At 43.7% G+C, this 23,699-nt stretch overlaps 1 protein-coding gene across 4 annotated transcripts in view; it reads right to left on the bottom strand.

Moving 5' to 3' along the window:
- PCSK5 (proprotein convertase subtilisin/kexin type 5) overlaps positions 1-23,699 on the bottom strand; it is a 472,761-nt gene that overhangs the window by 134,115 nt on the left and 314,947 nt on the right. For 3 of the 4 annotated variants that reach the window (XM_086685036.1, XM_086685033.1, XM_086685034.1), the window contains 3 exons: positions 20,525-20,622; positions 19,972-20,101; positions 19,296-19,411 (listed from right to left, as the gene is read on the bottom strand). In XM_086685036.1, the coding sequence (XP_086541162.1) occupies positions 19,296-19,411; positions 19,972-20,101; positions 20,525-20,622 (344 nt within the window). Of the gene's footprint in view, positions 1-13,152; positions 15,831-19,295; positions 19,412-19,971; positions 20,102-20,524; positions 20,623-23,699 lie in introns of those variants that run through there. The other variant, XM_086685035.1, reaches the window with a different exon arrangement.

Here is a 23,699-nt window from a genome sequence, read left to right as displayed (position 1 = left end):
ATTCATTCAAATCTTTAATTCCTTTTGAGTTTTTGTGTATGGTTTATGCAAGTGGTCCAGTCTTATTATTTTGTATGTGGCCATCTAGTTTTCCCAACATCATTTGTTGAGGAGACTGTCCTTTTCTCAAAACATTGTATATTCTTTGGCCCCTTGTCAGAATATAATTGACCATATAAGCGTGGGTTTATTTCTGGTTTCCCTGTTCATTGACTTTTATGTCTGCCTTTTATGGAAATACAATACTCTTTTAATTACTACGGCTTTGTAATGCAGTTTGAAATCAGGTAGCATGATGCCTTCAGCTGCGTTCTTTCTCGAGATTGCTTTGGCTACTGGGGATCTTTTGTGCGCCTGTACAAATTTTAGGATTGCTTGTTCTAGTTCTGTGAAAAATGCTGTTGGAATTTGATAGGGATTGCACTGAATCTGTAAATTGCTTGGGTAGTATGGTCAGTGTAACGATATTCATTTTTGATATTATGAGCACAGGATATATTTCCGTTTATTTGTGTCTTCTTCAATTCCTTTCAGCAGTGTCTTATAGTTGTCAGCATAAAAGTTTTGGTTGAATTTATTCTTAGGACTTTTATTCTTTTTGAGGCAGTTGTAAATGAGATTATTTTCTTAATTTTTCTATCATTTCATTATTTGTGTATAGTAATGCAATATATTTATGTATATTGACTTTATATACCGCAACTTCACCTAATTTGGCTTTTAGTTCCAAATTTTTGGGGGTGGAGTCTTTAGGGTTCTTCTCAATATATTATACAATACATGAAAATAGTGTCAGTTTTACTTCTTCCTTTCCAATCAAACGCCTTTTATTTCTTTTTTCTTGCCTAATTGTTCCAATACCATGTTGGATGAAAGTGATGAGGGTGGGCACCCTGTCTTCTTTCTTATCTTAGAGGAAAACCTTTCAGCTTTGCAACATTGTATCTCATGTTAGTTGCGGGCTTGTCATATATAAACTTTATTATGTTGAGGTAATGTTCCTTCTACACTCTGTCGAGAGTTTTAATCAGAAATGCACGTGGAATTTTGTCAAATGCTTTTTATGCATATATGGAAGTATGATTTTTTTTATCCGTTGTTTTTTTTTTAAGTGGTGAATCACATTAATTGATTCGTAGATGTTAAGTCATACTTGCACGCCTAAAGTAAATCCCACTTGGTCATGGTGTATGATCCTTTTAATGTGTTCTTGAATTCAGTCTGCTAGTATTTTGTTGAGGATTTCTGCATCTATGTCCTTTAGGAAGATGAACCCGTAATTTTCTTTTCAGCGGAGTCCTTGTCTGATTTGTTATCAGGGCAATGCTGGCTTCATAAAATGGGTTTGGAAGCATTCCCTCCTTTTCTATTTTTGGGGAGAGTTAGAGAAGGATTAGTATTAAATCTGAAAATATTTCACACCGCTCGTCAGTGAAGCAGTCTGGTCGTGGGGTTTTCTTTGTAGGGAGATTTTTGGTTACTGATTCAACCTCTTTGCTAGTAATTGGTCTGTTGAGATCTTCTGTTTCTGCATGATTCATTCTTGGTAAGTTGTTAGTTTCTAGGGATTTCTCCATTTTTTCAGAGTCGGTCCAGTTGGTTGGTATATAATTGTTCAGAGTAGTCTCTTATGGTCTTCTGCTACTCTCCACCATTATCGTATTGCTGTTTCTCATTTTAGGTCTCTTAATACTTGCTTTACATATTTAAGGGCCTCTGTGTTGGGTGCACAAATATTAACCAACGTTACATCCTCTCGTTGGATTGATTCCTTTATCATTATGTAATGGGCTTGTCTCTCCTCACAGCCTTTGTTTTGAAATCTATTTTCTCTGATATAAATGTAGCTAGCTCAGTTGTTTTTTTTTTCTTGGTTTCCATTTGCATGGGATATTTTTCTTCTATAACTTCACTTTCTGTACGTACCCTTACACCTGAAGTGGGTTTCTTGTAGGCAGCACGTAGCTTCGTCCTATTTTCTTATCCACTCAGTCACTCTCTGACTTATGATTGAAGGAATTAGTCTGTATATATTTAAAGTAATTGTTGATAGGTATATACTTATTGCCATTTTGTTATTGTTTTCTGGCTCTTTTGTAGTTTTTCTAGTCCTTTGTCTCTTGCTCTTGTGTGATTTGGTAATTTTCTGTGGTTAGTGTGTTTTGATTCTTTTCTCCCTCTCGTGTATACTATAGATTTTTGCTTTGTGGTTATTGTGACGCTTACATATAGGCTTAGGTAACAATTTATATTTAAATAATCTATTTTAAGTTGATGACAACTTAAGTTTAAACAGATCCTAAGCTCTACATTCTACCTCCCTGCTGCCATGATTTGTTTTTGATGTCACAATTTACTTCTATTTTTAACAGTGTTTTTCTTTGTTTTTGAGAGAGCGAGAGAGGGCAAGCAGGGGAGGGGCAGAAAGAGGGGGACAGGGGATCTGAGGCAGACTCTGCACCAACACCCTGATGTGGGGCTCAAGCTCACAAACCGCGAGATCATGACCTGAGCCGAAGTCAGATGCTCAACAGACTGAGCCACCCTGGTGCCCCACAGTTTACATACTTTTATCTTGCGTATCCCTTAACTAATTATTTCTGTTATAGTTATTTTTACTACTTTTGTCTTTTACCCTTCACGCCAGCTTTATAAGTGATTAATTCACCATCTTAACAACATTAGATATTCTAAATTTTACCGTATATTTATGTCAGCACAGAACCTGACACGGGGCTCAATCCCACGAGCTGTGAGATCATGGCCTGAGCCAAAATGTAGGGTTGGACACTTAACAGACTGAGCCCCCCAGGCACCCCCATTTCTTTTAAGGCCAATTTAGGTTTTGCTTGTCTGGAAAACTCTTTGTCGCTTCTTCAGTTGTGAATGACAACGTTGCTGTGCAGTGTATTCTTGGTTGGAAATTTTTTTTTTTCTTTCAGCACTCGGAATATGTTATGGCACTCCCTTCTGGCCTATAGAGTTTCTGCTGAAAAGTCTGCTGATGGTCTTACGGAGTTCTCTTGTATGTCCTTTGTTTTCCTCTTGCTGCTTTTAAGATCGTCTCCTTGCCTTCGAGTTTTGACTCTTTTTTTTTTTTTTTTAATTTTTTTTTCAACGTTTATTTTTATTTTTGGGACAGAGAGAGACAGAGCATGAACGGGGGAGGGGCAGAGAGAGAGGGAGACACAGAATCGGAAACAGGCTCCAGGCTCTGAGCCATCAGCCCAGAGCCTGACGCGGGGCTCGAACTCACGGACCGCGAGATCGTGACCTGGCTGAAGTCGGACGCTTAACCGACTGCGCCACCCAGGCGCCCCAGAGTTTTGACTCTTTAATTGTAACGCATCTTGGTGTGGGTCTCTTTGGGTTCATCTTATCTGAAACTCTCGAAACTTCCTCGATCTGGGTGCCTGTTTCCTTCTTCAGTTTAGAAGAGTTTTCAGCCATTTCTTCTTCAAGTGTGTTTTCTGGTCCTTGCTCTCTTGCCTGCTCTTTTTCCTCTGAGAGTCCTGTGATACAAATGTTTGTCCATTTGATAGTGTCCTGTAAATTCCTTAAGCTATCTTCATTTGTGTATGTGTTTTCATTTTTTGCTGCTATAATTGTCTGAGTTCCCCTGCCCTATGAGTTAACTGATTCTTCTGCTTCATCTAGTCTGCTGTTGAGCCCTTCTATTGGATTTTTTCGTTCGGTTATTGTATTCATCAGCTGTGTGGCTTCTACGGGTAATCTCATATATTTTTCTCAATCTCCTTATTGAAGTTCTCACTGTCTTCATCCATTCTTCTCCCCGGTTTGGGGAGCATCTTTATAAACATTATTTTGAACTCTGTAGCCGCTAAATCACTTACCTCCATTTCATTAGGGGCTTTTCCTGATATTTTATCTTGTTCTTTAATTTGGAACATGTGACTCTCCTTCTTCATTGTCTTGACTTTCTCTGTTGGTTTCTCTGCATAAGATACAACAGCCGCCTTCCTAGTCTTGAAGGAGTGGTCTTGTGTAGGAGATGAACTTTATCATTCAATCCCGCCTGAGGTCTGGGTTGTTTCTCAGAGCTCTGATTGGCTGAGCAGCCTATTTTACTCTTAGTGAATCTCACAAGTTCAGGGTGTACCGAGAGCTGTCAGGGTCCCAAAGGGGAGGATCTCATGTGCCTCTGGGATTGAGGATTGAAAGCCAGACCCTCAGACAGCAGCGTTTAAATGATGCAAATATACCCAGGCCTTTGAGACTCCAAGCAGAAGTGCCGGTGGCTACCATAGCCACATGATCTAGAGCTGTCCCCTGGGCGGCAGTTGCCCAAATCAGGGCACCAGACAAGTGGACAAGTTCCTTTCCCAGAGATACCAGCCATCTGGAGTAAGGCAGAGGTAGAATGCAAAGGTGGCATTCACCAGCCTCTGTCTCGGGAGTACATCTGAGTAGGTCCCTGAATGTGTGACAAACCGGAAGCCTGCCCCTCAGACGTCAGCTGTAAAGGTACACAAATATGTACTAGTTTTTGATGGCTGCTGTGACAAGTTACCTATTTTTTTTTATGGCTTACGCAAACACCGACTTATTATCTCGCACTTCTGTAGGTCATACGTCTGGGCACAACTGTTCAGCTGCTCCTCTGCTCCAGGTTTTTTTTTTGTTTTGTTTTGTTTTTAAAATTTTTTTTCTCAACGTTTATTTATTTTTTGGGACAGAGAGACAGAGCATGAACGGGGGAGGGGCAGAGAGAGAGGGAGACACAGAATCGGAAACAGGCTCCAGGCTCTGAGCCATCAGCCCAGAGCCCGACGCGGGGCTCGAACCCGCGGACCGCGAGATCGTGACCTGACTGAAGTCGGACGCTTAACCGACTGCGCCACCCAGGCGCCCCTGCTCCAGGTTTTCAAGGTTGGAAACAAGGTATCACAGGTTGCATTCTTTCTGGAGGCTCTAGGGATGCGTCTGGTCCAAGTTCATTCATAGCGACGGCAGAATTCAGGACTGAGGTCCCTGTTTCCTGCCACCTGATGGCTGGGAATTGTCCTCAGTTCTAGAGGCTGTAGGTCTTTCTTGTCTCGCGGCTCCCTTCCTCATCTTCAAACCAGTGACCATAAGTCAAGTCCTCACATCTTGAATCGAATCCTCTCCTCTGCCTTCTCTGCTTCTCCCTCTGACTGACCCTACCTTGCGCCCACATGGGTAATTCAGGAGAATCTCTTGATTGTAAAGTTACTTGATAATAACCTTTAATTCCATCTGCAAAGTACCTTCACAGCAGTGAATGACACATGGATAGGACTCTGAGGGAGACACTCCAGAACTCTGCTACTCTACTAACCCAAACCAGCTACTCTTGTTGCTGGACACTTTTAGTGGCAAGGTCCTAAAGCGTTAGCCTTATCGGGTTTGTGCCTAAGGTTTTACATGTGTTTTACGGACAGTGATAGACTCTCCATGACATCTCCTGGGATTTCTCTTCTACGCTGAACAGAAGGGCTGGAATGATTCAAGGGGATGATGTTGAAGATGAGGAAACAGGTATAGACATAGAGCTACACTGAAGTTATTCAGGATCAGCATGAGAACTTGGTTGTCTTAGTGTCTGGGCCAGGGCTCTTTCCTCCCTGTCATGCATGTACTCAGTTATTTACTGATTTCTTCATTCATTGACGTTTTCATCTATTGATCAAAGAGTTGTCAAATACCGAGTCTAGGATAGACATTTTGCTAGCTTTACGGGCTGTAAGAATGTTTATAGACTTTGCCCCCATGGAACAAACTTTGTAGTGAGCATTACATCAAACAAATACTACAATTAACTAGATATTTATAATTGATAGGAAAGTAAAGTAAAAGCTCCCTAACAAACTTATAATAAGGAGATCTAACCTTGTTTAGAAAAATCAGAGGATTTTTAAATGTCAGAGAAGTGACATTTAAAAAAAAAATTTTATTAGTTTTCTTTATTTTTGAGAGGCAGAGAGAGACAGAACGTGTGTGTGGGAGGGGCAGAGAGAGGGGGAGACGCAGGATCCGTAGCAGGCTGCAGGCTCTGAGCCGTCAGCACAGAGCCCGACGCGGGGCTCGAACTCACGGACCGTGAGATCATGACCTGAGCCGAAGTCGGACGCTCAACCGACTGAGCCACGCAGGCGTCCCCAGGGAAGTGACATTTAAACCGAGGCCCAGATAATAAATATTATCCATCAGTAGATGATTAAGAATGGGATAACATTAAAGTAGGGGGAATGGCATGTGGGAAAGTTCTAAGGCACAAAGTTAAAGGAAAAATCAGGGAAAGTCACTGTGGCTGGAAAATATGGGAGATAAAGAATGTCATGAGATGAGTTTAGAGTGGTGGGGTAGGTCAGACTGACCATGGCCTTGGTGGCCATAGAAAGGTATTTCGACTTTATCCAAGGGGAAATGGGAAGCCACGGGAGGGTTTTAAACAGCAGAGCCTCATGTGAGCTTTGAATTTTTAGAAAGAGCACTCTGGCTCCTGTGTGGAATAGATTGGAAGGAAAAAGGTAGGAACGTGTGGAGTTGTGGACGCAAAGGGTGCATTAGATGAGGCTAGAAAGGAAGTTTTGCAATAGTCGAGGTGAGAAGTCGCCTGACCCAGAAGCAGCTTGATGAGGACGGGGGTAGTAAAAGTGAAGGGCGGAAAATGAAGCGGAGACATATTTTGGAGGCAGAGCTGTCTTGACCTGCCAATGGGGCAGACGTAGGAGTGGGGAGAAATGGTCAAGGTAACTCCTGGGTTTGTTAGGCTTGTGGCTCTTCTCACTACACAAGTAAGTTACAAAGCACATTCTGATACGTCACAAAAAATTTTACATTCTTTGAGTAGGTTTTTATTATACCAGTTACGATGCAGGTGGCAAGAAAGTCTTAGGTAATACCACCTGGAAGGAATTTATCTTTTACCAGATTTATCAAAGGAACTCCCGGAATTTGTATTATGTGATGACTTCAGCATTGTAATGTTTCGCTCTGTTCCCCATATCTCCATTCGATTTCTGTCTCATTTCATCTGGGGCTCGAAAAACGCAAACGATGGCCTCCCGGATAGAAAAAAATTAGCATGAAAAGAGGCATCGCATCCTCATTTCTTAACAGCCACTGCCTCGTTCCCCTTAGGTCCGTTCTAATTTCCTTTGCCCACGCGGCCCGTCGGTTGCTATGAATTCTCATAATGATCCTGATACCCACTCCTGGCTTGGTCACAGAAAGTGCCATGTACGGTCATGGTGCGTAGTCTCGGGTGGATGTTGCTCTATTCACAAGAGATAGTGGGGGCCCTGAAAGACGTCACCAGTTAAAATCCTTAATCCTCATGCGAGCTCCGTGGTCATAGCCCGAAGGCTGTTTTCACAGACCTCTTCCTTGGCTCCTGTATTTCTCCTGGAGATTCTGATATCAGATTGTCTGGGTTTAAATTAATCCCAGATCTTCCATTTATCACTGGGGTGCCTTAGGCATTTACGTCACCTGCTTTCCCATTTGTAAAAAGAGGATAAAATCGGGCTATTCATGGTCCTGAGTGGAATAACCCATACGAAGCAAGCAGCACGGAACTTAGCCCACGGGAAGCACTTTACGTGTGGGAGTTATTATTGTTGTTTTCATCGTTCGGGAAGAAAGGGGCTAGCATATCACTTTCTTTCCTTTCACTCTCCTCTGGTGACGATTTGGAGGGCAAAGTGTTTCGGTTTGCTTTTTGGGTTTTTTTTTTTCCTTAGAAGGAGAAGAGAATTCTGAGCAAGCTCTTGTCCCCGAGTATCATCTTGCAAACAGGCCTTGCCGAATATGTTGCTCTGGCCATGGATATCACAGTGAAGAGAAGCTATGGGCTGCCTCCTCTCATGTGAGCTATTTTGACAGCTGAGCTGTGCTTAGCACCCTGTCCTTCCATTTAGCTGGCTCAGTGTAGGTGTCAGTCCTCCAGGGACCGAAGCAAACACGGCCTCCTTTTTTATTTAAAAAAAAAAAAAATTTTTTTTTTGAACGTTTATTTATTTTTGAGACAGGGAGAGACAGCATGAACGGGGGAGGGTCAGAGAGAGAGGGAGACATAGAATCCGAAACAGGCTCCGGGCTCTGAGCTGTCAGCACGGAGCCCGACGCGGGGCTCGAACTCACGGACCGCGAGATCATGACCTGAGCCGAAGTCGGATGCCCGACCGACTGAGCCACCCAGGCGCCCCGAACATGGTCTCCTTGAGCACGTCATTTAGCCTCTCTGAAAAGAGGGTTGAGGACTCTGTCAAGGGGAGGGGAGGAGGGCACCAGCCTCTCCGCAGTATTTTACAAGTTGCCCTCCACTGTCTCTCCATCCTCTGCCTCCAGTGCCTACCCTGCCCCCTCCTTGCCATCCCTGTCCACAGACACTTTAATGGTTTTGTGCCCTTCGAACTGGTTCTCTCTCCCAAGAATCCTTCTTCAACATCCTCACCTTCACTGACTTACAAATTCCTGCTTATCCTTCAAGACTCGGGTCAAATGCCGTTTCTTTCTTTAGCCTTTTTATCCATCCATTCTGCGAACGTTGATCAGGCAGGGAAGGCACCGTGCTACGCCTACAAGCTATGGCTGTGAATAAGATGGACAGAGCGCCAGCTTGCACGGTGCTGACATTCTACTGGGAGAGACTGACAGTAAACAAGCAAAGGAACCATAGAATGTCAGGCTGTGATACGTGCTGCGAAAACACCAGAAAAGGTGGGCAGGCGTGGGGTGAGTGGTGGAGGCAACTGCTCTCCGAGGGAGCTATTTTTGAACCGAGACCCGCAGGATGGGAAGAAACCAGCCGGGCGAAGGGCAGGGGTCTTGAGGCACACACATGCTAGCTTGGCTTGAAGAACAAAAAGTTGTTACGACTGGAACGCGATAAGTAGGGGGAAGCGGCAAGAAAGGAGATGGGAAAGAGCTCAGGTAAGGAGTTCAGATGTGACTTCGAGTGAAATAGGAAGAAAGAGGCGAAATCTGATTTTGTGTTTGTAATAGCAGCTCTGCTCTCCCTGTGGAGGGCGGATGGGGCTGGAGAGAAAAAGAAAGGAGGAAAGAGAAACAGGGAGCCTCCTTACGAGGCACCTGCAGTCGTTCTGGACAGAGACGATGGCGGCTTGACCCATAATTACAACTATGGACTATTTAGAGATCTATTGGAAAGGCGTGATTAATGGGCCCTGCTAATGGGTTGGATTTGGGGGGAAAAAAAAAAGAAAAAAGATTTTGGATTTGAGCAACTGGGTGGCTGGGTTGTAATACCATGAATGGGGTGGGAGACATTTGGTGATGATATTAAGGAGATTCAGGAATCTGAAGTCTGTCTGGGACATGTTAATTTTGAGATGCCTATTAGCTATCTGAAGGGAAATGTCAAGTAGCTATTTGGAGCTACAGGTAGAAATCTTGAGGGAAGAGATGAGGAATATATATAAATCTAACTCCCCACCCCGAGCATGAATAGTGAATTTCTCCCTCCTTTGCAGAGTTATATTAAGATCCCAACAGATCGTAGGTTTTCCCGCCTCTATAAGTCCCACATCATGTCAAACATATTTAAATTACCTTTATCCTACATTAAATTAATTATATGTGGTTTCTTTTTTGTTTTTTAATGCTTCTTTATTTTTGACAGAGAGAGAGAAAGAGAGAGAGAGAGAGTAGGGGAGTGGCAGAGGGAGAGACACACAGAATCTGAAACAGGCTCCAGGCTCTGAGCTCTCAGCACAGAGCCCGCTGCGGGCTTGAACTTACAGATGGCGAGATCATGACCTGAGCCGAAGTTGGACGCTTAACTGACTGAGGCACCCAGGCACCCCAATTGCATGTGGTTCCTTAAGAGTTGGGTTGTAATGGTCTAGTTTTGACATGTTGCATTTTGTAGGTATTTAATTAAAATATCCCTTGAATCTGCATATTTTGAGGTAACTGTATTAAAATCTTTTTTTAATGCTTATTTTTGAGAGAGAGAGAGAGAGCGAGTATGTGAAAAAGAGAGCGGGGGAAGGGCAGAGAGAGAGGGAGGCACAGAATCCGAAGCGGGCTCCAGGCTCCGAACTGTCAGCACAGACCCCAGCGTGGAGCCTGAACTCAGGAGCCATGAGATCATGACCTGAGAAGAAGCCGGACGCTTAACCAACTGAGCCACTTAGGCACCCCAAGGTAATAGTATTTTTAATGGAGCACGCTATTTTTGGATGCCCCTTAGAAAGTTTGTAATGCAAGGGTATGGAACGTTTAGCACTTAACTGGTAAAGTGAGCTTGCTCCTCTGGACTCCCCCACAATATTTTTATGCCCTTTTGAAGGCACGTAAATAGCTTCGTATTTTTGTGTCTGTGCTCCCCATTAGACTATAAGCTTGTAGAGGGCGAGAAGGACCACAGGGACTTATTATTTACGGAAGCAATTAACTTGAGCTCATGAAGAGAAAAAGCCAAGTCCAGGGATCCATTGTGTCTTCTACCTGCACTTGAGAAAGGGCTCTTAACCCCTGCGGTGTATGTAATACGGGCTTGTTTTTTTCCTGGCATTCTTCAAAAGGAGGCAGTGTTGTGCAGAAGGTTGAGGTTGTGGGCTCCAGTCCCAGCCCCACCCTTTACCAGCTGTGAATCTTGCTAAGTATCTCCATAGGCCTCTGAGTTTGTGTGGGCCAAATGAAAGCCAAAATGAAATAAAACTTTTAGTTTTCCCTAAAGTAAAACTCTGTCAGCCTTCAAGCATATTCTTAAAATAACGTACTCTTTCCTAAAATTAAAAAAACAAAACAAAACAAAACATCGTACACTTTAGGCCCCAGGAAACGTTTCTGGGAATTTTTCAAAGTGGGGATCCAAAATATCTTTGGTTGATCGATACCCGATTTTGAAAAAGCAACAGTCGCCCTCAAAATGGCCTCCTTTAGAGAGAAGACCGTGTAAGAAAATGCTTCAGTAATAAGTATCCTTCTCAGTCCTCCGCAGTTAGCGCGGAAAGGAACTGTGAGCGTTCCCAGTTCCCAGACTGGCCCTCTGAGATGCAGGGATATTGTGTAACTGTATCCTTCTTGCCCAAGATTGACTCTGGGACAGATCTTCACCTCTCCTGATGAGGGGGGGACATGCTCATGTCCCTCACAGTCCCGCTTCTAGTGCTCCCTGGCTCCAACGAGCCACAGGGAAATGAGGTCCATCTTGGCTATGCCCTAGGGAGTTTGTCACCAGCTCCAAAGTATTCTGCCGAGAACTTAAGGTTTTATGGGTTGGCAACAGCAAAAACATTTGGGCATGGCTGTCGACCGGAAGCAGGTTTCTACCTTCTGTCATTGACATATCCTGACTGGGGGCCCAGGGCCCAGCCGGGGCCAGGTGAGGTCAAGCGGCAGCTGGCCTTTAAGTTCCCTCTACCATTTTGCATTAGAGGACGGAAGGAGGAGGGAGTGTTAAACTGGCCAGGTCATGGTTTACAGCTGCCTCTGATTTTCTCCATTATTCATCGCACTGCCATCCGTCATTGCTCTTTGCATGAGACCGAATGATGGTATGAAAGCCGTTAATAAGACGTGCCGCCTCCTCTTTTAGCTGCCTGATAGCCACTTGTACTCAGTTGGCTGGAGCCTCAAAGTGAAGAGTAGACGCTTGGGTGGGAAAACAAGGGGTGTGACAGAAGAGATCAGCAGCATGATGATAGGCCCCCCTAACACTGGGGGTGGGAGGGCTGCGGAAAGAGAGGCAAGTCTGATCAATCCCCAGATAGATACTGGTGATTAGGAAGGTCTGCCACAGGTATGGGGGCTGAGGATGGGCCACTCTACTCATCTTTTGGAAAGCGTAGAAATGTAGATCCTTTCTGACTAACCCATCAGATGTCGGATCACTATTCTTTGGAGCAATGTAGCCACTAGATGAAGCCATGCAAATAGTTGACTTGCTACCCCGAGCCATCTCTTCAATACCAAGTTTGCTGCTAACACTCCTCCTTGCTCAGCTAAACCTCAGCCATAGCTCCCAAGAACCGATCCTAGTTGCACTGACTCTAGGAACTTCACCCTGATCGGTTCCAGTCAAAGGAATTCTGCCTGTCTGGACTTAGTAACTTAGTGTCCCATTCGTTTGAGAGTTAGAATTCACTAGTGAACGTTCACTGTCTCACTGTTGACTTTTAATTGTTGTGTCTGGTTATGTAATCCCAATTTATTTCAAGCCCATGGGTCTCAGCTTTCTTGTTTGTAAACAGAAGGTAACGATTAATGTGGAAACAGGGCATACCTCTGCTTGAGAGTTTTTTTGTGAGAGTTAAGGAAGTTTACATTAGCATGCATACATTCTATACTCCCACACTGGGCGGTACCTAGTAAGTGCTCAATAAAATTCATTCCCTCCCCGCTGCCCCGCCATTCTCATAATGGGATTTCATGACAGTGGAGCTCTCTTACACCGTTTAGTATCCCTTTCAACCTAACTGGAGCTCAACTTGGATCTTGTTTTCACTGATGTCTCCTTTCTCTGCCGAAGAGGCGGGGCACTGACATCTCAAAGCTAGTGTCTGCATCTCAAGGAAGGTTCTCAAAGATCTATAAGCCATACAGTCTCACCCTGTGGCATGTACGGGAGATGTATTTTAGACTAAGTTACCTTCTAGGCTTCCCGGGCTACGGCCACGGTCAATCTTACATAGAATATCAGAAAATTCAGTGAGGCCTTCTCCCCTTTCAAAGCTTCACATTCCCCACCTACTTGTGTCCAGCCCCTGGGTCCTCACCCCTCCACACGCACACTGGTGGGTATGCAGTAGTCCAAACCCCGGGGGAAGCCCAGGGAAAGGGCACGCTTAGATGGCCCAGATACTGGACCATCTGCACAAGCTGCTAAAAAGTACAGACCCCAGTGTGGGTCTGGACACCAAGTTCTTACAGTTCCCCTCCCCACCAGCTGGCTTTCTGAAAACGGGAATTAACATCCGCTCAGGACCGAGTCTAACCTCTTCCTTTCTTATACTTCCGTTACTCTGTCTCTCCTTTTCAGCTCTTTCCTCTGCTTACCCTTTCTTTTCTGACCTTCAGATGGTCCATTAACTTCCATCCTTTATATTCAGCTTCTGTGTGGCCACAGGTGGAAACAGAAGTTTCTCCTTCTCTCACCCTCTCAGAGATAGTTACCCGTGGGTAGGAACAGATCAGATAAACAGGAACTTAGGTTAATTTAATAGAAAAAATAAAATATGGAATAACATTGATTTGGGCCAGTATCAATTACAATCATTCTGCTATATTTTACAAAAAAACAACTGAACATTTTACACATGTACAGTATTTTTCAGTAAAAGTGGATTTGGAGTTAACAGTGGATCACTAATTCAAAATAAAAAGACAAAAAGAGAACAGAAGATAGGACTTTTGTCTCTAGAAGGTTAGAGCATTTGTGAAGTCTCCAAACTTTGTACTATCCATTCCATATATCTCATTATGAATATATATATTTATACATAATATATAACATTAACTTAAACTTTGAAAGCATTATGTTCTAGTTAATAATATTCTGTAGATAAACGAGGCAGTAACACACTAGCAGTTAGACCAGTATTTCCGTGACGTGTGCCTGCATGGTCGGTGGGGAATGGAACAGGTACATTGGTGGACCCCGATGAATTTGGCTGTCATTTTGACGGTTATTTGTCTAAGAACACAGACATGGTTTATATCTTTCCGATCATAGTAAGTTTGTGCCTCAAGCAGTATGGGCTGGTTCAGTAAAATGGGTTCCTTTGCAGGCAAATCTGGTTTTGCCATCTGCCCGCTCTTGCTTTAGGCTTGCGCTTACATTTGTCCATGTAGAGGCTGTGCCTTTAAATGTAAGGCTCTATACGCCATACCCTGGATGGACTTATTTTCTTCAGGTCAGAAGGGCCTGCTGCAGTGTTACGAAAACAAAAGTTGGTCGGCAAAATCCGTTGATTCCCTAGTTACTTATGAATCACTATGTGACTCAGTATCACTACATTGCTGTGAAGAGGGTCATTAGACTATAATTAATCACCTATGGTCAGGTAATGACTTGGATGTCTAGGAATGACTGTTTTCAAGGTCGGCTTTTCACTAGCGTGTTGTGTGGGTGGGGACCTTCGCATCCACTTCCCAGCTCCTTCCCCAAATAATCTATATTGATATCATCCCTGTTCTCAGCTGTGAGGCCTAGTGAGATCTTGGAAGTGAGGCTGTCAAAAGAATAAAGCCTGTAAGATGGCCGGTCACTCCCAAAGCAAATGAGGTCACCAATGGAGCTCTGATGTGAAAAAACGAAGAAACTTGTTATGAGTCTATCCTCCCCTACACAGAGAAACTCAGAATCGGTAAAAAGATCTATCTGGCATCATTTCTAACCACTGATCCAAAATAGTTTTCACAAAATTCAGTCTGCTAGATTCCAGGATGTTGTTTAGGAGTTTGTAGAAAACCGGTGAGAAGATTTCCAAGAAAACACATGATCTCATTGACATCCAGTGGACAGATGTAACATAGCACAGTTAGAAGAAGGACAGAGGAGTGAGAAATAACAGAACCAGGAGGGTACAATCATGCCACCCATATTCAATTTCCAGTTTTATTTTCTTAAAATGACAAAATGATAAAACTTCTAATAAGCACCATTGAGAAACACTGCCCGGCCAACTTGGGCACGAGCTTAAATAGTATTTAAATAATTCCATTTCTTAAAAAATACAGGACCTTTTAGAAACTTTGGACTCAAGGAAGAAATCTCCCGCATCCTATCCAAAATGCTTCCCATCGCGATAAATGGAATTTCTGATGGCCTTTAAAAACAAACAAACAAAAAAATGCTATGGGGATAATGGCCAGATAGCACCAAGAGATTGGGCAGGGGTCCACAGAGTGAACACTCCAGATTTCAGGGGAGCTGGATTGGTCTCAGCTATTTGGTGTAACTTTGCTTTCTGTCCATCACCAATCTGGTGGTAGAGAGTGATCCCATTTGACCAGCTGTGTGTAAAATCACCCAATCGGCAATGGAAAAGCCAGTAGCAGCAAATCTATCTGATGAAACCAGTGGAGCAGACTTATCGCGTGAGTCAAACGCCAAAACCAGCACATAATGCACGCAGTCAATTATGTGTGGAAAAGTATCAATGTTCAACTGTGAAAAACTAAGACAAAACGACACTGAACACAACTCCGCGGGATGTTCTGAATGCCCTCAGGTCCAGTTTTGTGCCATTTCCCCCAACAAACAGTGGACTCACACGTGAAAAATGACACACGCAAGAGCTCTCTCTTTGATTCTGATCTATGTCTGCTCTTGTGATGTTTTTGAAAGGTATTTTTAGGCATCTCAAAGGGGAAACAAGCAAGTAAATGCAAAGGGGGGAAAAAAATGGACCTTCAAAACCAGGGCAGGAAATCAAATCATTACTTTAACGTCAAATTTTGGCATCAAATGCTTTGGTCATACAATACTGTCTCTGTGGTTCTGGCTGTTTAGCACTAAACACCCAGTTATAAAAGGTAGGCTTGTTGTAGGTTTATTTTTTTTTTTTTTCCATTTAAGTTCTGACAAAACAGTTCACCATCTCCCTGCACAAATTTGAGAGAGAGAGAAAAAGAGAGCAAAAAAGAGAGAGGTGGCTTGCTTTTTTTTTTTTTTTGCTTGTTTTTTTTTTTTTCTTTTTAATAATAATATGGAGTAATCTATAAGTCTACAGGAACAAAGAAATCTAGGATCGCAGCTCAGCCTTGGAATGTACATGTTTTGCAGCAAAGTTGTTGAAGAACCTTCCGTTGGCACAGATTGTTCTTTTTCACTAGCATACAGAAGCCTCCTTCGGCCCAGGATTCTTCCGTGGCTTTTCCAGGAAGTCAGCAAGACAGAGGGGGGAGTTGAGGACGAGAGCAGCATGATGTACACACGGAAGAAGGTTGTGATTGGCCAGAGAGGCAGATTGGGGGAGTGGAAGAGATCATTGAGGAACAGTCACCAAGGAGGAAATTTGGTCCACTCAAAGTGATTTCAGTCAACACCATTGTTTTTCAAGGAGAGAGATGGCAGTCCAATGGTAAATGTGATTGGTGTCATTTATGAAAGGAAAAAAAAAAGGTTAGAAAAAAGAATAAATTAGAAATCAATAATAACATAAGCACGGAATTTTTCTTCTCCAAATTACCCAGAGCAGAGAGTATACAGCCATTTATATTATATTTCATTGAATCCAAGACCCTGGATGTAAGATGCACCACCATTTTAAGCTCTGCCCAGAAAAAACATGCTTCTTTCTTACATTCTCATCAATATTAGAATATTAATTTTGTCCTTCTTGAAATGTCCGTTAAATATTAGTTACATAACTATGGTGTTATTTTTTAGCTCAAGGTTAGATATTCGTTATATAACTATGCTGTTGTGTTTCTGTGCTTATGGCAAAAACTCTTCCTTTGATAGTAAACACTCGTTTAATTTTTCGAAGCGCTTCTGAACTCCCATTAAATTCAACACAAGAAGTAGCAACCGCACACCTGACTCAGTCAGCTAGACATCACTGTGACTAAGTCAAAGGCATAAAGAATAAGATGCATCTGATTTCAGAGATGTTACAATGTAAAAAAAAAAAAAAAAAAAAAGTGTGTCTTAGAATCATTGAAATATGACAGGTGAGAGAGACTAAATCACGAATCCCTAAATGCAATTGCCATGTGATTTGAAAAGCCCGGTGAGCCATCAGTGATCTCATTATTTCTCATTATTTAGCTGATCTGAAAGTGGACGCCTTGCAAACCATGGTTCTTCATTTTCTACTCTTGCCCACGATCCTGACACTCCACTCCTACCAAAGTGCCAGTTGGCAGAACTCATCCCCACGTTTACCGTGGTTTAAAGAAGGCAGGAAAAGCATCGCAGACGTGGCCATGCCTGGTACCAAATGCTACAGGTGAAAATTTCAAGCGACTGTGGATCTTCCTCTGTTTTCTGTTACTAACTTAAAAATTCCGGTCACATCCAGCTAGAAGGGAACCATGGTTTTAAGCAAAAAGTGATACTTACATGGTCCCTGGGATGCCCTCACCCCAACCCTCTGTCCCCGTGTTGTGTGGTGAGAACACAGAGCCTGACTGGGTCTGTCCCAGCTGGACCCATCCTATAGTCAAAAAGCTATGAAGATGGGGCGCCTGGGTGGCGCAGTCGGTTAAGCGTCCGACTTCAGCCAGGTCACGATCTCACCGTCTGTGAGTTCGAGCCCCGCGTCGGGCTCTGGGCTGATGGCTCAGAGCCTGGAGCCTGTTTCTGATTCTGTGTCTCCCTCTCTCTCTGCCCCTCCCCCGTTCATGCTCTGTCTCTCTCTGTCCCAAAAATAAATAAACGTTGAAAAAAGCTATGAAGACACAAAGTCACCTATCATGCTCAGAGGAAATGAGACCATCAATCATGTTCTATAGGTGCCATCAGCTGCCTGGTTCTTTTTGACATCTTTTTGAAATTCCTAATGGGAAGTTTTAGAATAACCAGACAAGGTCAATAGTATTAGCCTCCTCATGTTTACAGATGAGGGAAGTGAGGCCCAGAGAAGTTCATCACCTGCCCAAGATCTGGAGCCCAAGAAATGAACGACAGTATTCTGATTTCTGAATCCACATTCTCCCAACCAGAGCACTGTTGTACCTGTTGTGAAATTTCTAGAAGAGCGTCCATTCAGAGGAAGGCAAATAGTAAACCAAGGGAAGTGCTCTTGTCCGGGAAGACTGTTCCAAATGCATACTTTAAAATTTTATTTTTCTATTTTCATAACAATCTATAGATGTTTAAAAATAACGATGTTTCAAAATGCTTTCTATGTCATTGAGATGCGTGTCTGCATAAAGCGTCAGGCTCCAATGTTAGGGCCCCCTCCATGTGAATTATACGGAGTCAAAGTTCACAAAATGCTGAAGTTGGAATAACTTACATTTCTTCATTTATAAATGGGGAAACTGAGGCTAGAAATAGGAGAGGGCTTGGCATTTGTCACGTTGTCAGGGGGAATGGAACAGCAAAACGTTCCCAAACCTGGCTGCACATTAGAAACACTTGAGAAGCTTCTAAAAATATCCATGCCTAGACAGCACCCCAAAACCAAAACCAATTTACTGTGACTCTTTGGAGAAGGTGTGCGGTCCCAGCATTTTGGTTGAGAAGCGTGTGTGCAGAGAGAAGAAAAATGAGCCAACATTTACAAGTCTTAAGTTCTCTACCTGGCTCTATCATTAATTCCTTACCCCACAGGCTTCATGAAGTATTCAGATACCATTTGATTGTTACGTATCAAAATTTTAAATGATCCAAATAAAGGGAATGGCAATCAAGCGGCATCGTCCCGTGATAGAATTTTATGCTGTCGTTAAAACTGAAGTGTCAGAGAACTTTGTAAAAACAAAGGATAACGCTTGTCTAATGCTTAGTATCAAACGCAGGCTACAAATCTTCATATACATGGTATTAAAAAAATCTGATCAAAAGCACATACGGTGGAAGGTGGGAAATAAATACATGAAAAAACGAGTTGAGAAAGGTTGCATATTCCAACTATATGATATGCTGGAAAAGGTAAATCTATGGAGACAGTAAGAAAAAACTAGTAGGTTCTGGGGGGAAGGAGGAGGGATGAAGGGAGGGAAAGGCAGAGCCCAGTGGATTTTTGGGGCAGTGAAAGTGTCCTGTATGCCACTATAATGGTGGATTCACGTCCTTATACAGTTGTCCAAACTCCTAGAATGTACAACACCAAGAGTGAGCCCTAATGTCAACTAAGGACTTTGGGTGATACCCAAAGTACATCTTTCGGGTATCGCTTGGGTGATAATGGTGTGTGAATGAAGGTTCATTGATTATAACAAAGGTTACCACTCTGGTAGAGAAGGCTAATGGTGGGCAAGGGTGTGTGTGTGTGTGTATGTCACGGGTGGGGGAGTCAGGGCATGTATGGGATCTCTCTGTACTTCCCGCTTAATTTTGCTGTGAACCTAAAACTCTAAAATGTAAAAAAAAAACAAAAAACAAAAAAAAAAAAAACCCCACAAAGTTTGCTAATTGAAAAGAGCTAACTGTGCCCTCTTGGCCAGTAGAACTATACAGGTGATTCATTTCTTCTTTTAATTGAAAGAAATGAACCAAAACCCAAACCCACTGTAGGTGTGAGTTCAAGACAGATGAATGCCAACAAGATATTGGGCCTGTTCATCTAACTCACGCTTGGTAGTTTCTTTGAGTGGAAAGGTATTAGATATCAATATTAAAAGGTGACCCTTTGCTCAGAGGATCAAAATGAGCAGGCTGTACTCACCGTCCTTGCAGATGGCTCCCATCTGACACGTCCCTAGGTCTAAGAGATACCCACTGGGGCAGCTCGTACAGTTCTTGAACCCCGGACCATTGCATGTCAGACAGCTGGCATCACATCTGTGGGGAAAACGTAGGATTCATCGTCCTTTCACACATTGGGTACAAGAAAAGATGTCAGCCATCAACCTCTCAATGAAGTTTAAAAATTTTTTAAAAATATTTTTGAGAGAGAGAGAGAGAAGGCACAAGTGAGTGACAGGTGGAGAGAGAGAATCCTAGGAGGGGCAGAGAGAGACAAGGAGAGAAGTGGGGCTCCCCCAAAGTGGGGCTCGAGCTCACCTGACATGGGGCTCAAACTCGTGAACCATGAGATCACGACCTGAGCCCAAGTCAGATGCTTACTGACTGAGCCACCCAGGTGCCCTAGGGTGTGTGATTTTAAATGGAAGGACGCCCGTACTTGGAACAGAAATACTACCTTAAAGGTTTTAAGCGCTCCTGCGAGAAAAACAAAGAATGTTAAATGGGAGCTGGGTTAAAGCCGCAGGGCACTGTCCACAGGTAGATGTTGGAACCTTCGTTCATGGTTAGTAATTCTGTTTCGTATTATTTATGGAGGGGGTCAAATAAGGACCCGGGGACCGAGGGCTCAGGCTGAAGGGGGCGGGCCCACTTACTTCTTGCAGGATTTGTATCCGTGCTCTGAAGAGTGGTCCAAGTAATAGCTGGTGCTACAGGCCTGCACGCATCTCCCGTCCTCCATGAAGTAGCCCTCGGTGCAGTTAATACACCCGGTAGCGCCCGCCCCTGAAAAGCCAGACGAACGCGGCGAACAGAAACAAAACGTGTACTTTTCATTTGTAGTTGCTCGGTTACAAATGGAACTGTGGCGCTTTGCCTTGCATTCTTTGGGGGGGGGGGGGGGGGACCACTCCCGTTTGAAACCGAAATGAAACGCTTCCATTTGCCCAAACCCTCCAACGGCTTTGAAAAGAGGAGGGGATCTCCCTGGGATATATTTAAGTGTCTCCAGGAGGGCGGAAGGAAGATGAGAACTTGCCGTGCCAATATATGCAGGCGTGCTGGAAGAGAACACGCTTCTCCAGCGTTTGCTTTACAGCCAGCCAGTGGGCGTGTATGAGTGATGGCTGAGAACAAATCAGTAAGAGCTCAACCAGAGCCCGAGGAGTGAACGAAAAGCCGGCGGGGGGGGGGGGGGGGGACAAGTACCTGCACAGGTGGCACAGAAGCGGTGACACGGCTGACAGTCCTGGCCATTGAAGTACTGCCCGTCTTCACAGGTGATGGAACACTGTGATCCCTGCAGGCTGGAGACACAGACACAGACGCTGTGATCAAGGCACCCAGGCGGACTCCCCAGCTCCATACACAACAAATACAGCCCCCCCCCCCCCCCCGCCCGACCCCCAAGAAAAGCAAAGCTTCAAAGCAGGGGAAATAGCCTGTACCCTGCTCTTCTCCCCTCCCGGTGCCTATACTGAGGTCTGTAGCCTCTACACGTGCTGCAAGTTCTGGGGACAATTTTCTTAATTGTCAGACTGGGCTGACACATTCCTTCTTTGCTCCACAACTTACAGCCCGGATGTTCTTAAAAATATTTTACTGACAAAACTCACTGCCGAACAACGTGTCTGACAACTTTGATGCCCAGACCTGCTACATCATAGATCCAAAAGCTGGTTTGTAGAGACGCCCGGGTGGCTCAGGCAGGTAAGCGTCCGACTCTTGATTTCGGCTCGGGTCAGGATCTCACGACTCGTGAGTTCGAGCCCTGCAGCCCATCTGCACTGATGGTACAATGAATTGCAACTGAATAAAAGGGCGCGATGATCTCTGGCCAGCCCACACGCCCAGGGGTAGCTATTTTTGTATTCGTTTCTGATTGTTTAGTTCTTCTACTGGCTCTCATCAAAACAACACAACTTGAACATACTTTGCCTCTTTCTTGATTTCTTTTAAATTCTTTTTTTTTAAAAAAATTTTTTTTTTCAACGTTTATTTTTGGGACAGAGAGAGACAGAGCATGAACGGGGGAGGGGCAGAGAGAGAGGGAGACACAGAATCGGAAACAGGCTCCAGGCTCTGAGCCATCAGCCCAGAGCCCGACGCGGGGCTCGAACTCACGGACCGCGAGATCGTGACCTGGCTGAAGTCGGACGCTTAACCGACTGCGCCACCCAGGCGCCCCTCTTTTAAATTCTAATGAACAATTTAGTAAAATGACCTCCCTATACTGCAGATTCTCCAAACACCCCAACTTTTCTTAGTTATATTATTGTTTCCAGGTGTGATCCGTACCGTTTTTTTCTCTACTCAGCACTCTTAGAATCTATTAACTTGCCAGAATGTTGAATGGGGAATGCATATTGTTTTCTCCCTTCTAATTTCTATCAGTTATGATAGTTTCCATGGTCTACAGGTTGGTTCTTAAAACGTAATTTATGACATTTAATATATAAATATTGCTCACTGAATAGTGTGATCAGAACTATACATTAGGGTTTGTAATGCTATGTCACCACATAGAAGATACTAGAAGATGGGTATCTAAGCAACAGGGTCATATGGTTTTTTTATCCCCTTGGACTCCTTACATTCTCCAGTTCACATCTTATTTGACTGTGCTTTGTATTTGCATCATACTAACTTGGAAAAGTAAAATTGATTTTTCCCTATGCTTAATAAACTTGGAAAGAACAAACATAGATGAAAAAGGATCCCAAACAGTCCTGTTAACATTTTAATCCACTTCCTTCCGGTGCCGTATGCATACGTATTTTTCTGTGTTTGTTGCTTAGCCACGATTTACAATTTTACAGGTCTCTTGAGGCAAAACGATCAAGCCTCAAAGCCTCCGAGGCAAAGGCAGGCAGGTTCAAGGAGACAGAGGGCAGCGTAACTGAATGCGGACTCTCATTCGCAGATCTTACTGGCCGGGGAGAGATGTTTTAAAAAGCCAGTGAAAGAAAATCCCTTCCCTTTCTGGAGAACTGGAAGAAAAGAACGTTGCATCCGACGGATCCTTTTGTGGGAGGACCACCAAAACACTTATCAAAGCTTAGAAAAAAAGAGCCGTCCAGCTTTTCTAATAAAGGACATTCCTTCTGAGGTTGGCATTTATTCAGCATGAGACAGAGGCTTCCCTGTGTGAGGAAGAAATGAGCTTAAGTGGGTCGTGCAACAGAGAGCAGGCATTGAGCATCCTGAAGCTTTCTGCAGCTTTCAGCATACAGCGGTGGCTCGGCTGACCAGCTGGGGCTGTGAACGCCTGGGTTCTTCCTGTGCTAAAGCGGCCAGCTCAGGACTGTGCTGTCCCGCCTGCTTTTCTGGCACCTGTGGCTCCTGAGCACTTGATATGTGGCCAGTGTGGCCAACGACTGGGATCCTAAGTGTTACGTGGTTTTAATTAACTTAATTTCAGTCGTGATTAATTTCAGTCTACATTTTACACGCTGGCACTTGGTTCAGCTATCGGCAAAATTCTAAGTTTGGAACGACGTGGCGCTAGAAAATCTACTTCGACTCAATTCTGTCAAATCTAAACGCAGATCACATACTGCTCATTATAAAAAAAAAAAAAAATTACTGTCCATGTTGAGACGTGGGACCTGCGTTAGGGGTAAAATGCCCACCAGGTAAGATTGGGTATAGCGACAAAAAGAATGTGAAGTATCTCTCTGAGTCTTTTATACTGATTACATGTGGAAATGATAATATTTTGGATATAGTCAGTTAATATTTTTTTAGCTTTCACCCGTATCTTTTTGCTTCTTTTAATGTGGCTCCCGCCATATATAAAATTAACATATACGGCTCTCATATTTCTGTTGGAGAGTGCCGGTGACGATCTCTAAAATGTTCCCAGAGAAACACAGCTGACCCTCGAAAACACAGGTTTGAATTGCATGAGTCCACTTATAAGTGGAGTTTTTGGATAAATGACAGTACTATAAGTGTATTTACCTTAGACTTTTCTTAACATTTTCTTTTCTGTAGGCTTACTTTTTGTAAGACTACAGTATATAATATATGTAACACAAAATATGTGTCGATTGACTGTTATTTGTGAGACTTATGGCCAACAATAGGCTGCTAGTAGTTATGTAGTTAAGAGTACGTTAAAGAGTTGGGACACCCGGGTGGCTCAGTCGGTTAAGTGTCCGACTCTTGATTTTGGCTCAGGTCATGATCTCACGGTTCATGAGATCGAGCCCTGTGTCGGGCTCCACGCGGACGGAGCTGCCCTGCTTGGGATTCTCTCTCTCTCAACCTCTCTCTCTCTGCCCCTCCCCTCTTGCTCTCTCTCTCAGAATAAATTTTACAAGAAAAAGAAAGGAGTTAAAATTATGTGTGATTTTCAACTGCATGGGATGGGGGTTGGTGT

Source organism: Puma concolor, chromosome D4 (assembly GCF_028749965.1).
Source record: "Puma concolor isolate L17-30 chromosome D4, mPumCon1.1.hap2, whole genome shotgun sequence".
NCBI lineage: Eukaryota > Metazoa > Chordata > Mammalia > Carnivora > Felidae > Puma > Puma concolor.
This window is presented reverse-complemented; position numbering and strand designations above follow the sequence as displayed.